The sequence below is a fragment of the Neomonachus schauinslandi genome, chromosome 6 (genome assembly GCF_002201575.2).
Source record: "Neomonachus schauinslandi chromosome 6, ASM220157v2, whole genome shotgun sequence".
Lineage (NCBI taxonomy): Eukaryota > Metazoa > Chordata > Mammalia > Carnivora > Phocidae > Neomonachus > Neomonachus schauinslandi.
Window position 1 is genome coordinate 75,864,308 of NC_058408.1, and position 16,814 is coordinate 75,881,121.

The 16,814-nt window shown below is 45.5% G+C and overlaps 1 protein-coding gene across 2 annotated transcripts in view; it reads left to right on the plus strand.

Annotated features, from left to right (window-relative positions):
* Nucleotides 1-487: 487 nt before the first annotated feature.
* Nucleotides 488-16,814, plus strand: part of PAPSS2 (3'-phosphoadenosine 5'-phosphosulfate synthase 2) — a 67,533-nt gene continuing 51,206 nt past the window's right edge. For both annotated transcript variants that reach the window (XM_044915997.1, XM_021696085.1), the window contains exon 1: nt 488-655. In XM_044915997.1, coding sequence (XP_044771932.1) covers nt 629-655 — 27 coding nt within the window. In that variant the 5' untranslated portion in view covers nt 488-628. The remainder of the gene's footprint in view (nt 656-16,814) is intronic.

Genomic DNA, 16,814 nt, shown 5'->3' on the forward strand with positions numbered 1-16,814 from the left:
AAGCCTGGGTTTGAGGCCCCTCACTTAGAACATAACTTGGGAAAAGTCTGAAAGCCTCAGTTGCTTCGTTAGTAAGGTGGGGAGAAAGTAGGCCGTGATGCTTTCGCGGGGACGTGGGGGCGCGGGAGGAGCGCACAGCCGGGTGCGGACGCGGGGTCAATAACCTGAACCCTCGCCGTGGTGGCCAGCGAAGGTGAGCGGGCCGTCGGTGCCCACTGAGGACCCTGCCCACAGGCCCGTCCCGGAGGCCGGAATCCTTCCTGGAAGAGGCGCGGGGTGGGGCGGGAGGCGGGGGCGCGCCGGCACGGGGAGGGCGACCTCGACCCCCGCCTGGCGCGGGCGCGGCAGCTCGGGCGAGTAGGGGGCCGGGCTGGGAGCCGCCCAGGCGGCGGCCGGGCCCCTGGGCTGGGCGCTGCTGGCGGAGCCGACGGGGCGGAGAGGAGCGCGGCAGGGGGAGGAGTGGGAGGAGGGGGCCGGTCAAGGGAAGTGCGACGTGTCTGCGGGAGCCTTTTTATACCTCCTTCCCGGGAGTCGGGCCCCAACAGCCGCCGCGCTCTCAGAGTCCCCGCACCTCCGCTCCCGGGAGTCGAGCTCCGAGTGTCCGCCGCGCAACGTCCAGTCCGCCAGCATGTCGGGGATCAAGAAGCAGAAGACGGTAGGCTGCGGGCCGCCTGCCCCCACCCCCGCCGCCGCTCCCCGGCACCGCGTCTCCCTCCCAGGGAGCGGCGAGCAGCAGGGCGCGGAGGCTCCGGCGCCGGGAGGGGAGGAGGAGGAGGAGGAGGAGGAGGGAGAGCGGGGAGGGGGGACCCCGGGGCAGCCCTCACGGGGCAGCCCCTCTCCGCCGGCGCCCCGGGGACCCTGCGCCGCCTGGGGTCGCCACGCCCGGAGGGAGCTCCGGAGCGCGCACTGCGGTCCCGGCCGAGCAGGGGGGTCAGGAACGGGAAATTTCCTCTCTTCCCCCAAGAGCTTCCCCGGACCCGCCTTTTCCTCCGTGTGATCTCCGCGCCGCTCCAGTGGGTGGCCGAGAGCCGAGGCCGGTTCTGCCGGGTCTGGGCGCACGTCGGCGGTACTCCTTGGGCTTTTGTCCGTGCCACCCCCTCCGAGGGGACGTTAATGACAGACCTCGTGGAGGAAACAGCAGCTGCTCCCGCCGGCAGCCCTTAGCCCTCCAGCTTGTTCAGCAGCTCCCTGCTGGCAGCGGGCGGCACCTCTGGGTCCGCCCGGGGCTCCTCGGCTTCGTGGATTAAGATGAGCCGACTGTTTTGAGGAGGCGCAGTTTAATCCAGAAGTACTCTGGGCTAGCCCATTTATGGGAAATAGAGAGATTGTCAAAGAAAAGTTCCTTTCTCAGCAATAGGGGTATTTTTTTTTTTTTTAAGTAGGCTCCACGCCCAACGTGGAGCCCAAGGAGGGGCTTAAGCCACGACCCTGAGATCAAGACCGGAGCTGAGATCAAGGGTCGGTTGCTTAACCGACTGAGCCACCCAGGTGCCCCGAATAGGGGCTCCTACTAATTTTGCATCCTAAAAATGGCAGCAGTAATCATTGACTCCAGGTGGGAGGAGCCTTGCAAACAGCATTTGGTCCACACCGGAGGTGGTCTGCAAGCCCTGCTTAGATCTCAGCCGGCAGCCTGACTGCTGATGGTTCGACTTTACCACACTGCAAGCCTCAGGTTGTTTATGCTGGTTACTGAAAGGGTTGACCCCTCTCATAGAATTAGACTTGAACTTGGCACATAGTAGGTGTTCAATACATGTTTATTACTATTATTATATAATGCTTATTACTGAACTCTCTTTGAGGTGTATTCCTGGCCGGCTGCGAGGAGAGATGGCAAACCAGGAATTGGGGGGAGGAGCCTGAAGGGGGCTAGGCAGGGGCTGCAGGTGTGGGCTTGAGCAGCAAGGGAAAGGCGGTGGGTGCTCTGTGGTTTCAGGGGACCACACTGGACGGGCAGGAAGGTCCAGGACGAAGGTGGCATCAACTTCAGCTGCCTTTTATAGGAGCGATTTTCAAGTGGGGAGACTCTCAGTATTGTAAGATTGTTAAAAATATTAAGTGAAAATCATCTGTGTTTTATTCCTATCTAATTTGATTAACTTCTGTAAAATTCTAAATGGTGTCTTCTCTGTGACAAGCTGCCGGGGCACTTGGTGGCTTTGCATATCAGTGGGGTTTTAGTTCTTCCCTGCCTGCTTCAAGAATTCCTTCCCAGTTCTGATAGGGAGCTTTGTCAAGCATTAGTAATGAAGGGACAGGTGGTCTTTCCCTTCAGGCCCCCAGTCAGCAGGCGCCCGGCAGTGAGGAAGGTCCGAGAACAGGGGGTTACAAACTGATCGCGGGCCCTGTGCAGTCAGAGACAGTGAGAAATTTGAGCGCCAGAGGCTTTGCTTTTTCTATTTACACATTTTAAACCATCTGTTTTTTTGTTTGGGGTGTGCGTGTGTTCTGTGTAGGATTAAATTAACACCTGAAAAAGCTAGCAGGACTTCTGAACTTTTATTTAGGCTAACATGATTATAATCCACGCACCAGCACAAATTCCAAAAGGGCCAGATAGAGGCGACTGGGTAAAGCAAGCTAGCTTTAAATGCATCTGAAATCTCTCAAGCTTTAAATGGTAACTCCACATGTATTCTGAAACCTTGCTGTCCAAGACAAGATAGGTCCACACGTGTGGCCTCAGAGACAATCATTATTTGAGGAGTGGGTCTTAGTGATCTAGGAAGCTATCCTAGAAGTGAGGCTGGGCGGCCTTTTTCAGAGACTCACAGGGATCATTACATTATTTTCTGCATTGTCCACAGAGGATGGTCAATGTACACCATAGTCTCTGCAAATATTTGTCGCGCCCCTACTGTGTGGGATGAATACATCTTTCCCAGGATTTTTTTTGGCCACACTTTTTTTTTTAAATTTATTTATTTGACAGAGAGAGAGCACAAATAGGCAGAGTTGCCACACTTTCTGGATGAGAGACTATAGAATGATTTTCTCACAAGCTTGAGGAGAAAATGAAATGTTCTTTTATAAGGGAAGGTAGCACATTCCTTCTGTGCTAGGCATCCTTACCGTGAAAAGCAAAGACAGCTATGTGTCACATCCATCTCTCCCTCCCTTGACTTACCTCCAGCTCTGGCCACCAGCATCCCACCTACACTCACACAGACCCAGGAGAAGGAAGGAGGCAGTCAGCTTCCAGAGGACTAGAAAGAAAGGCAAAGGCCTGATTCTTTCTTCTTGCATCATTTCCTGGATTAGTATTTTTTCAAGGCAATGTTATGTTCAGACAATGTTACTATGTCCCAGAGACAGACAACCATTCTAAAAAAAGACAACTGAGATAGTAAAATATTTTCCAAAGGATCAAACAAGCCAATGGTTGGGAAGGAGTGAAGGAGTATTGGAATCTTAAAACGGTCCATAAATATAAGAGATTATTTGCCTTTTATTATTTTGTGTACAATACCACATTATTTTTCCAACGGTAGCGACTTTGGAAACTATTTGAAGGTGCTCCCTAAGGCAACACATGAATTTTCAGACGAGTATCCATTGGAAGGAAGGAGAAACCAGCACTACTTCGAGGCCACACTGTATTTCATTTCATCCACACGGTGGCCTGCGCCCCACCAAATTGAGCCTCGTCTCTAGGGGAGGAGAATGCCAAGAGCAGATCAGGATTTGAATGCAGGTCTGTCCAACTTCCAAGCTCATGCTCTTGCTCCTGCTCTATGTGTTTCAGGATGTAACCTCTGTGGTGCATAGTACCCATCTGTAAAATGGAGGTAATGATGCCTTAGCCCTTACAATTTTGTGAGGAGTCAATAACTCCTAAAAAAAAACTATCTCGCACAGTTCCAGGCCCCGAGTAAGTCCCTTGTATGTGGTAGCTGTTGTTATTACACTACGCTGTCATGTTTCATCAAACAAGGAGCAGGAAGCACAGGTCATACGGTTCCGAAAGCCGGGTAAATAAGAACCACCAGAATATTTAATAAGAGCAAACTGATGCGGAAGAATAGAAGTGATGATATGAACCCTCATTGTGAAAAGCTGAATAGAAGAGCCAGCCTGGCCATGAGTGTGGACACACCAGAGTAACCCGAATATCAGCAAGATCTTGCCAACAACCTTGGCCAAGAAAGAAAGGCCTTCTATGCATATGTCACTATTGGACTAACCTCTCTCCACCCTTCCTGTGCCTTCAACTGTTTCCAGATCTGCCTTAAAATTAGTCTTTGTCCAATTCATGCTATTATCCCAAACTCATCTGTGTAGACTTCTACAGTTAAAGGTAAGTGCAGCTCACTCTGAGATAGTTAGCTTTGTCTTTCATCACGTTTCTGTCCATGCACCGGACTCTGCGGTTTGCTTAGGGGTCATCAGGCCGAACTTGAACATGGGACTTCCAGGGAATGGGGGCCTGGAGAGGAATCAGTAATGTCGATATCAGTCCTCTAGGAGACGGCTGTTTATTTCAAAATCTATCAGTAAATAGTCATGGGCACCCCTTAGTCTTGGTGATTTGTTCACACGACAGCTGAGATGACACCCATGCCCAGCAATCTGGCACAGACCCTCGTACACACTAGGTTGCACAAATGGCCACAGAATTCATTAAAGGATGAATGTGCTTGTAGGATCTAGATTTTTCTGAGATTTCCCCTTCTCATCTGTCTGCTCTTGTGTGCTTGCTTATTTTTGCCTGGGTATTTGTCATTACCACTGAAAAATGACTTGCAGGAGTTCTTTGAGGCTTAGGATGAATGGCTCTTTTTTAGGGGTAGAATTTGCTTTTGTTTCTGCTGGGTGTCTGGTGGCACCCCTAGTCTGGGACCACTTTGACCTAAATTTACCAATTAAAGTGTTTTAGACCACCCAGGTGATGTGAATTTGAGTTGCAGTTTTGCACACAAGGGCCAGCTCTTGCAGGCAAGTTCTCACACCCACCCTGCCTCCCCCTAGGAATACTTTCAATGCCAAGGCAAATTGTCCTTGCAGTCTGTCCGTGTGGGAGGTGGGTTTATTTGGATGCACTCTTCTGTGTGGGGGATGACTCTTAAGAGCCTCAGCTTAACTTGACATGGGCTTTTTTATTCTTCCCACTTGGGTATGTTCTGGGCTTCGATTTCTCTTTCAGCTCTCTCTTTCAGCTCCCTGTGAGGCTGTCGAAATTGTTCACACCTGCTCCTATCAGGCGAGAAGTGCCTCCCTGTTTGCTTACCTCTTAGGTCCCTTGCAGATTTTAACCTGGTAGTTTTCTTTTTCTCTTGTCAGCTTTTGGTGTTTCTAATTATATTATATTATATTATAACTTGCATTTCTTACTTGTTTGCATGGAAGGAAATGTATACAACCTAGACCATCAGTGCTGGAAACAAAAATCTCTGCTTCTTTTTTTTTTTTTTTTTTAACATACAATGTGTTATTTGTTTCAAGGGCACAGGTCTGTGATTCATCAGTGTTACACAATTCACAGTGCTCACCATATCTGTCTCTCCTTGATTCCTGGGTATCATTAATATTTCATATCAAACCTTTACCTTCCCTACTTGTTACCATTCTTATACAGGGAGCACTTTAAAAAGAAGTGCTTTAAAAACTTAAATCAGATTGCTAGTCAGAAATATTTAATTTAATCCTTTTTCCCTACAAAGTACTAATGTCGGGGTGGGGCTGCTTACCTTCTCTGGGTGGGCATCCTTTGAGATGTGCACCAACTGTCTCATCCTTAGTGTTGGCCCAGTTCAAGTGCATTCTGGTTTGAAAGGCCCCTTCTCACTTCCCCATGTCCTCTTCCTTGGGTACCCTGAGGTCACAGCTGCCCCAGCACAGTTCTGGGGCTAAGATCCTGATGCTGCCCGCCACTCCCAGGAGTGTGGGAACCAGGCTCCTGCCCTGGTGTGACCAGGCCAGCACTTTGAGGAGCTCTGGGGGCTGCTGGAGTCTGTCCATGCCTCCTCTCCTCGGGTCCATCCGGGATCACAAGCACGCCTGGTGTCCCCTGCTTTCAGAGTCCCCAAAGCTACTGGGCCCCTCTCTCTGCGAGCCCAGCACCAGGCACAGGACACCACACCCTTTCTCAGACTCACACTGGTGTGTCAGTGCCCTTGGCTTTCAGTAAATATGAAATAAAAATTTCCAGCAAGGTCAATTAACAATAACATTGGAATTGTACAGATTTGGTCTTCTTGTTCCTCTTTTCTGCCTTTTCGATCGCCAAATAATTTTTTCACCTTAGCATAAATTGGTGAACAAGATGGAACTAATTTTTTCTCTCTGTAAGAGAGCCACTGTCTTTAAAACTTGAATTGTAACTCTCCTCTGATAACACATGGTGACTTCTATCAGTTGGCTGGGGTGACTTCCTTTAAAACCTTTTCAGCAGCTCTTTCTGCATTTCAGATTTACTCTGGAAGTTGATTTTGCTATAACTGGTATCGAGAAAACATGACTTCAACATAAACATGGCGAACTCAATCTGTCTAGCACCAGATAATTACCTTTTGGCAATAAAACTGTATAGCCTGTGACCTGTTATAAAGCTTTTCTAAAAGTTGCATAAATATACTATATCAAATTCTACATCATTAAAGGTGATCATTTCTATGCCAGGTTAAGATTTGCTTTAAATATCTAGTTAACAACTGCCTTACATGTTTTGTTATGAAAAATACTGACGTTTATCCACCAAGCGTCTATAGCCAGTCTACTAATATTGCAATTCTTTTTTTTTTCTTTTTAATGTATGCTGGGTTTGTGCTTTGAAAGTCATTTGCAGACTTTAGTTAGAGACCTAAATCACCTACGTTAAAGTCTGAGATGTTATCCCCATAACCTCATTCATCGACTCCCGCCCCAATCATCATTTATTTATGGATAATTCATGCCTTCCCAATTTCTAGCAAAATCAGCAACCCAAGATATTGGCGATGATTTTTAATTATTTAATTTTTAAAGATTTTATTTATTTATTTGAGAGAGAGCGAGAGAGAGAAACAGCATGAGAGGGGAGAGGGTCAAAGGGAGAAGCAGACTCCCTGCAGAACAGGGAGCCCGATGTGGGACTCGATCCCAGGATCATCAGGATCATGACCTGAGCTGAAGGCATTCGCTTAACCAACTGAGCCACCCAGGCATCCACTGGCGATGATTTTTATTTTCATGTATTTCCTACTGTTAAAAACTTGAATTCACTTTTTGGTCCTCTGCTCCTGGTCCCATTGTCCACTACTTCGTTTTCCTTAAGGTCTCTAAAATCTTTTCCCTTTTTAGTTCCTGTCAAGTCCTCATATACCTATCCTGTACTCCATTTACTCAACAAGTGTTTACTGAATAACCCACCCAGGATCTGGGCTTGCCGTAATTAACTATAGCTACTAAAGCCTTGTATTTTCTAATTATAGTTTTTTAGTCCATTCAAACTCTGTCATTAAGTCTTTTCTAAACATAGCATTTACTTTTTCTAATTGTAACACCCCACCCACAACCTTTATATTCTTTCAACCTTCTGCCCAGTCAGTAAGTACTACAGTATCCTGGGCCCAAATCCACAAAACTCCCCACTGACTTCTCATACAATTTTAAAATCCTTTTCTCTACTAAGCTAAAATTTTAAAGATTATATTTACTTATTAGAGAGAGAGAGAGCACAAGTAGGTAGAGCGGCAGGCAGAGGGAGAAGAAGCAGGCTCTCTGCTGAGCAGGGAGCCCGATGCAGGACTTGATCCCAGGACCCTGGGATCATGACCTGAGCTGAAGGCAGACACTTAACTGACTGAGCAACCCAGGCGTCCCAGAATTTTAAATGATTTAATTCAGGTTGTTCTTTATTTTTATTTATTTTTTAAGTAGGCTCCAGACCCAGTGTGGAGCCCAGGGTGGGGCTTGAACTTATGACCCTGAGCTCAAGACCTGAACCGAGATCAAGAGTCAGATGCTTAACCAGGCTGTTCCTACTTTAGAAGAACCCTAGCATTTTACTTCTGGAAGAAAAATTAAGAGCTCATCTTAATAAGCCCTGTATAATTGCGATCAATACACAGCTTTTCAGAGCTTTCCAAGGCCAGGGCCGTCTTCCCGGCCAGCTGGTTGGTGATCCTACCATGAAGGTGGAACTCTGGTCCCCTGACTGCACCCCCACCACTTCTGTCTTTATCACATGCCCTTTGAAGGAGGCCCTACCCATTTCTTTCTACAGCTTTGTTTCTTCTTTTACTGACTGGGAAGTATTTTCCATAGATTTAAAAAAAAAAAAGCAGCACTCCCAAGCTGATTATCAATGAGTCATGATTACACCCTGATTTAGCTCTAGCGTTTTGTTTTGACCTTCTGGAGATAGAAAATACAGACCCCAGAGCAGTGTTCGCAAAATGTAAGTTTACCATTTTGAATTACTTTTTGATTGGCCAGCCCATTTCTCTTTAGAAAATTCAACCTACTCCCTCAACCTCACTCACTCTTCCTTAAGCCTCGTCAAATGGTTTAATCATTTTATCAAAAAAGAAAAAAAAAGATGCCAGTGATTACATGATGTGTAATGTAGATAAAATTATATTTGGTAGAAGTAGGACCTTGTCAGTTACACACTAAAACCTCAGTTCTTGTAGTTCTCGGAATTTCCAGCTTAGCCTCAAAATCCATGCATCTCCATTTATCCTAAGTTCATGAAGTACCCTAAAGTCTATAATAATAATAATAATAAATCTACCTAGATTGCAGAGTCCTAATAGAGAGGGTCTGTTCCAAAATTATATGAGTAATTACAGCTCTTGGGCCATGGGGTCAACACAACAATGCTTTGAGAAGTTACTGAAAAATAAAAATTTTTATAGTCATGAATTGTGTTGACATTAGTCATGTGAGTAAGAAGAGAGCTCCTAAAACGTTAACATTAGAATTCCACCTGAGGGATTTGCATATTTATCAGGAGTTTTGATTTTTAGAGCATGTTTTCTTAGAAAATTCCTACTGTGTTGTGACTTGTTATCTCCAGCACTGAGCAGGTATAGGGCAGGCACTGTTCCAGGGCGTTCCTGTGCATTAGCTCATTTAGAGCTCATCTCATGAGGCAAGCTTACGAACAAATAGAAGGGAACTCGTTTAAATGAAAGAAGTCGTTAGAGAGTTACTCACAGGAGAAGCTAAAATCTTAGCTCCTCTGTGGTTAATAAGTTGTTTATTTCATAGAGGGAAGGAGACTTAACACCAAGTAGCAAGCACAGCCGGATTAGGTAACTGGTATTACTGCTTGATTTGTAAAATATTTTGGCAGCTGCCTAGTGCTAATATCTCAAGATAATAGGAACAAGGTGTTTTTTTTTTTTTTGAGAGAGAGAGTGCAAGCAGGGTGGGGGACAGAGGGAGTGGGAGAGACAAAGTCTCAAGCAGACTGCATGCCCAGCGCCGAGCTCAAGGCAGGACTCAATCTCACCGTCCTGAGATCATGACCTGAGCTGATACCAAGAGTCAGACGTTTGACTGAGCCACCCAAGCACCCCAATAATGAATTCTATTTAGAGCTATTCCCCAGCACTTAAAAAAAAAAAAAAAAAAAAAAAAGAGTAAATGGCACACGATAGCAAATGTATGTTTACCTTCACACACTTTTTTTTGCCCCCCCTTCTGGTGACAGAAGGTGAATAATTGGAAAATGCATTTTCTTTGTTTTCAGACCCAACAAGTATGGGTAATAGTTTTTATTGCTCAGCCTTACCACTATGTCAGTATTCAGCAAACACAGACAGGATGATTTGTTTCCACTAAAGCTGCTAATACTCGAGCCAAGTTAGTAAGTGTGATTTGTAGACGATAGAAGACCAGGCCACCCATGCATTTTTCATACAATAAAAATTTGACCCAAATGGAGGTCAAGGCTTACGGATGTTGGCAGCCAGATGGAGATGGCTTGGATTTCCCTAGGGACCAAGGAGGAGCTTGTAAAGACTGTGAGATTGTAAAAGACACCTTCCATGATGTTTGGAAGACATATATTGGGGAGTGGTTGCATTAGCGTGGAGAGAGCAGTACTGAAGGATGTAATTCTGGGGGTGAGAGTGAACTCCTTTACTGGAGATGGGGTTACGTTATTTTAACGAAGAGAGTAGTGTGGCGACAGTATAGAAACTCAGTTACGAGAAACCATGTCTTCACCATGCCAGACATGTTGGATACGTGGTTGTCCAAAAGATGAGTTGTATCTGCACAGTCAGCCACTTTAATGAATGGAAAAATCTGGGTCATCATGAATACCTGGTTTCTTCCATTTTTTTTTTTTTTTCAGTAATTGAGTCTACCTTTTTTTTTTTTTAAGATTTTATTTATTGGGGCGCCTGGGTGGCTCAGTCGTTAAGCGTCTGCCTTCGGCTCAGGTCATGATCCCAGGGTCCTGGGATCGAGCCCCGCATCAGGCTCCCTGCTCTGCAGGAAACCTGCTTCTCCCTCTTCTACTCCCCCTGCTTGTGTTCCCTCTCTCACTGTATCTCTCTCTGTCAAATAAATGAATAAAATCTTTGAAAAAAAAAAAAGATTTTATTTATTTGAGAGTGAAAGCACAAGTGGGGGGGAGCAGCAGAGGGAGAGGGAGAAGCAGGCTCCCCACTGAGCAGGGGAGCAAGGCTTGATCCCAGGACCCTGAGATCACAACCTGAGCCAAAGGCAGAGCTTCACCCAGACACCCTGAGTTTGTGTTTTAACAAGCCTTTTAAACAGCACACTATGATACCAATTCTTGATTACAGTGTAAATCTCCCTCAGGGTTTGGAAGGATATCTTGTTGACCCAGCTGAGTTCCCTAAACAGATGGGAGGGGACAAGTACTTATTCAGGGACTTTCCACAGTATCTTAGCTCACAGTAACCAATGAGGTACCTGATGTTCTCATCCATGTTCTGTAGTCCAGAACCCTAAGGCTTATAGAGGGCAAATACCTTGCCTTCGGATACAACGCTGGAAGTGTCCGCCTCTGAAGCATGAATGTTGTGTTTTCAATCATTCTTTTTCTTTCCTTCCGTAACGTAGTGGATATAATGGATGCGAAGACGATCAGCATGAAGATGATTCTGATTTAAACCTACCTTTAAATGTTGTCTTTGTGGATGCAGATGAAGGCAGGGAAGAAACTAAAAAGGTGATGTTGCCTTGAGATTGACTTTTTTCCTCCGTGGCTTTCTGGAATGTGGTATAATCTGTAGAAGATGTGGATTTTAGCAAATGCCGTTAAAAGGCAATAAATTTTAGTTTGGATGAGGCTCTGTGGCCAGTTTTGGGAACAGTGGTGTTTGGAATGAAACCCAGCATCTCGCTTTAACAACACAAAGCTTCAGTGTTCTAGCGGGTGAATGCACACACTCAAGAAGAAGTGTCCTTAGAAATCATTGCAGTGACTTACATGTAACTCTAGATCTTGCCTTGTTCATTATGTGCGCACTGCACAGACGGGCATTCATGACCTCCCCGTTCCCAAAGCCCTGCAAGCTCTGCGCCTGTTCTCTGGATGTGCTAGAGGCTTCGCCGGCATTTCCATAGCTCAGCACAGAATTTTAATCTTTCATGATTCAGGGGACCCATATCCTATGCACAGCTCCTTACCAGAACTGCTTGTGAAAGTATCAAAAAATACAGAGGGTGACAAAACACAGCCTACGGTGGACTGATTATGGGGCCAGTGTTCGGAAGGGTGTCTCAGACCTGCGTCAAATCCTACAACTGTGTGGTTTAGGGCATCTTCTGGATACAGTTCCATGTTTGGAGGAGACACAATAAGTTGTGTGCTGTGTTTCCACGAGGGGGATTGTCACCTCCCTGAACTCTAGCGGGGCTCCTCTGGGTAATGCACAATCCTTTTCTTTCATCATGCTCGTCCTAGCTTACCTGTAAATTCTTATCGGTGATCTAGCCACTCTCCAGAATGGGTAGTTACAGGTATTACAAATCATAGATGAAGACAGTAAAGAGGTGGGGCCTTCTTTTTTTTTTTTAATTTTATTTATTCATTTGAGACACAGAGATAAAGAGAGAGCATGAGCAGAGGCAGACAGGGAGAAGCAGGATCCCTGCTGAGCCAGGAGCCTAATGTGGGGCTCGATCCCAGGGCGCTGGGATCACGACCTGAGCCGAAGGCAGACGCTTAATCATCTGAGCCACCCAGGTGCCCCAAGAGATGGGGCCTTCTTGTGAGCCGGTGGAAGAGTAGCGACAAGCCCAATTTCCCAGGATCCCTAGTACCTCATTTGTCCCCGCACACGGGGAAGCTCAGGGGCATCTGAGTGGTCCTTGAATGAAGGGTTTCTTCCTGGGATTGCACTGACCAACTGTGTGTCGCGAGACATTGTCTGGCCTCATTCCCGTTGAGAGACCTAGTGCTGTGAATGTCCCAACACATGCATTAAGTGATTCAGCTAATGACATGTGTTTTTATATGTTTCTAAAAGATGAACACGTGATCCTTGAAATAGAGAACGTTGTACATTCAAATGTTGCCACTGTGTGTGCGCACGTGCCCTCGTGTGTGTGTGTGTTTATTTCAATAAGGAGACTGGGAAACTAAACCATTTCTCTGCTGCCTATTCATCCTGGATTACGGTCTTACTTCCATGGAGCATAAAACTCCTGAAGCTACGTCTCTTCATGGTACCATCCTGGTTGGCTTTGTGGATAGTTGCCTCTATCATGTGGAAATGGTAATTATCTAAAAAAGTTGATAAAGACAGAAGCTTGAGGAAGGAGATGGGTATGAGTTGAGGAGACCTCTGGGGGGATACTTGGCCCTGTGGGTGAGGAGTCAGGAGATTATGTCCTGGTGGCCCCAGATCCAGCCCCCTGCCTGTTTTGGTATGGCCTATAAGCTGAGAACAGTGGTTACACATTTCTTCAAATGGTTGGGTAAAACAAAGGAGGAATTCAATTTCGTGACACATGAAGGGTATATGAAATTCAAAGTCCTGTGTCTATAAATAAAGCTTTATTGTAACTGGGCAGTGCCCATTTGTCTACACATTGTCCGTGGCTGCTTTCGCAGGAGGGATGACCATTTGCAATAGACCCCATGGCCTATAAAGCTGAAAATATTTACTCTCTGACCCTTTTTTTTCTTATAAAGATTTTATTTATTTATTTCAGAGAGAAAAAGAGCAAGCATGAGAAGGGGGAGGGGCAGAGGGAGAAGCAAGCTCCCTGCTGAGCAGGGGAGGTTATTGTTCACTTATTATGACACATGATATTCTCCTTACAGAGAGCCATGGGAGAAATTTCCACCTGGTTCTAGTACCAGAAGGGTTCTATTTTTCTGAGGTGTTTGCTTGTTTCTTTGTGTTCGTTTTGTTTGGGGTTTTTTTTTTGGCATAATCCTTTGGAAACTGGAAACTGTGACCGTCCGGGTTTTCCCCCTCAACACACCTGCCGGTGAACTCAGACGTGAATTTGCGTCCCACTGTCCATGGTTTGGCTCTAGCTTCATGCTCGGTGCTGTGACGCTTTATGTCCCCACACCATTTTCTCTTTAATCTTTCTCATCCATTTCTGATTCATGAGCTTTTGCTATGCTTTATGGACCTTACAAGTCACCGTACATTTTTTAAGGAACCATGCAGAAAATATTAAATTAAAAACAAGACACATTTGAATTTTAGTTCCAGAAGATCACAGAGTTTTCCTTATGGTCCCACCTCAGAGAGCCCTTCACCTTCTCCCCATTTTTGTGTGACCGTCGCAGGGCCTTAAACACCTGAAATGCTCACTGGGTGCCCTGTGGTCTCATGTTCTACCTTTGCTGGAGGCTTAAAGCCACTTTAGGATGGATGAAGACATAGATCAGAGGTTCTTCATCTAGAACCCAGAGAACTCAGAACAGTTGTGAACAAAGATGGGGAATTTTTTTTTTTTTTTTTTTTTTAAGAGAGAGCAGGGTGTGGGGGCGTGGCAGGGAGGGTCAGAGGGAGAAGGAGAGAATCTCAAGCAGACTCTGCCCTGAGTGCGGTGCCCGCTACAGAGTTTGATCCCACGACCCTGAGATCATGACCTGAGCTGAAATCAAGAGTCTGATGCTCAATCCACTGAGCCACCCAGGCACCCCAGATTTTGCTTTTTTAAGACCCCATTCAAATGGATCACTTAAAGGACTCGACCTACGGTGCCCTCTTGGAGCATCGATTCTGGCTGTCGTCATTCAGTGTCACCTCTTTCTTCCATAAAACAAGGAGTGTACATGTCCTCATACAGAAATCCTCTTGGCTTTTGCCACATCAACTCTTCATATTTTCTAGTGAGAAATGAAAAACCTACCACTTTCACACTCTTGATTTGTAGTTCGTAGTAAAGAGATTTGGGTCTCTGCATTTTCAGAACTTGATGTGGATGCATTTTGTAAGTTTGGAATTGGATAAAAAGAACCACCACCACCACCACCACCACCACCAGGGGTTAATGGCCTGATACTTTCATGTGGTTCTGTGCCTCGAATGGTTCTGTTGTTGATTTGATTAATCAAGTATATTTATTGTTCATGTATGGGGAAGCCAAGCTTCATTGAGAATATTGTTCTCTGCTAATATCTAGGTGTTATAAGTCCCTGGTTAGAATTCTCTGTACACTTGCCCGTGTTTTGTTTTGTTTTAAAGATTTTATTTACTTACTTGACAGAGAGACAGAGAGCACAAGCAGGGGGAGAGGGAGCAGACTCCCCACTGAGCAGGGAGCCCAATGTGGGGCTCGATCCCAGGACCCTGGGATCACGACCTGAGCTGAAGGCTGTTGCTTAACCGACTGAGCCACCCAGGCGCCCCCACTTGTCTGTGTTTTATGCGTCTTGTGTTCCATTCATTACACGGGTTCTGCATGCTTCCCTTAATTGAGTGAGACCTGAGTGGGAGCTTAGGGACTATCTGTCTTGTCCAGAATTTTTCAGTCCTGCTAAGCCTCACAAAATATTGAGGCCTGGACCCCACTCCCAGAGAATCGGATTGAATCCATCTGTGTTGGTTTCTTTAAAAGCTGGCTAGAAGTTTCCTCAGTTCTTCCTGGCTAGAGAACCATGGTCTAGCCTGATTCCTTCCCTGTGCAGATGTGGACCATTGCAACGTGCCTGAGGACTGCCAGCTAACCAGTAGGCTGGTTTTCTCCACTTTGGGATGCTACTTGCCCTTTTCAGATTTTTTTTTTTTTTCCAGAAATGTTAGGCCATTTCCCAGCTAAGGCAGACTTCTGTGATTGCTGCATTCCTCATGGAATGTTTAAAATTAAATATTGCAACTGGAATGTTTAAAAGCTTGCCAGGCTTGTCCTGTTTTGCCATTACCTAATGAGCAGACAGCTTTCTGGAAAAACCTGGAGAGCATTCTTTTAGTCAGCTGTTCTTGGCTGTGGTGACTATTTAGCCTTGGAAATGTGCCCCATTCTCCTATCACAATCAAGAGGGTGGACCGTTTGTGTAAGTGGCTTGTGATTCTTGATAATGTAAGTTTCTAGTCCTCATTGTTGAACCTAGTATGTTCTGATGGGAACAAATCTAAAAGAATTCCTTTGTCACATTTGATAGATTTGAGTATCTGGAACCCACATTGGAAGAGCTCTCCAAAAATGCCTTTGCTTTGTGAGTTGTTGGTGTCCATTTAGCATTTCTGGGGGAAATGTGGAAGTGCCTCCTGGGCAGAAATGCTGTCCCTTTATGTATTTCGTGCCTAGCACTTAAGATTACTTAGAATGAATCAAATTAATTTATAACCAAGCCTTTTCCCCCCATTGTGACTTTTCTTGCCTCCGTTTTTCTGGTTATGGGGTTTTTTTTTTTTTTTTAAGATTTTATTTATTTATTCATGAGAGACAGAGAGAAACAGAGGGAGAAGCAGGCTCCCAAGGAGCGGGAAGCCCGATGCGGGACTCGATCCCAGGACCCTGGGATCATGACCTGAGCCGAAGGCAGACGCTTAACCATCTGAGCCACCCAGGCGCCCCGGTTATGGGGTTTTTAAAAACATTTAATTTAATTTTATTATGTTAGTCACCATACAGTACATCATTAGTTTTTGATGTAGTGTTCTATGATTCATCGTTTGCATATAACACCCAGGTGATAGGTATTAAGGAGGGCACATATTGCATGGTTATGGGTTTTTGATCAACTTTATCTCATTAGGCTAAAGGAGGGCACATATTGCATGATTATGGGTTTTTGATCAACTTTACTTATCTCATTAGGTTTAAAAATTAATGATAAGTTGCTGTATCCAGCACTTACCTTCCCAGAGATCATTCATTCTTAATGCAGTACATAAAAGAACAAGTAGACATTTAATACAGATATTTAGGCTTAAAGAGATTAGATGACTCAAGCTCATGGCCGTTCTTAAGTTAATGGTAGGCTTTGTGTTTTCCAGTTGTTTTTTTTAGGATGGCACCTTTCTTTTTCCTTCTGTCTTATTTTGAAGTAAATTTGGTTACAACTGTTTTGAAAACTATGTGCCCACATATATTAAGCGTAAAAGAAATTAAAAATTATCCTTTTACTCGAATTCTATACAACCATCAGGAGGAAAACCAAATTTCACCTATAGCGGGCCAGGAGACCTTGCGATTAAAAATGGCAGAGAACAGGGCGCCTGGGTGGCTCAGTCATTAAGCGTCTGCCTTCGGCTCAGGTCATGATCCCAGGGTCCTGGGATCGAGTCCCACATCGGGTTCCCTCCTCGGCGGGAAGCCTGCTCTCCCTCTCCCACTCCCGCTGCTTGTGTTCCTGCTCTCACTATCTCTGTCTCTGTCAAATAAATAAATAAAATCTTTAAAAAAAAAAAATGGCAGAGAACAGGGGTGCCTGG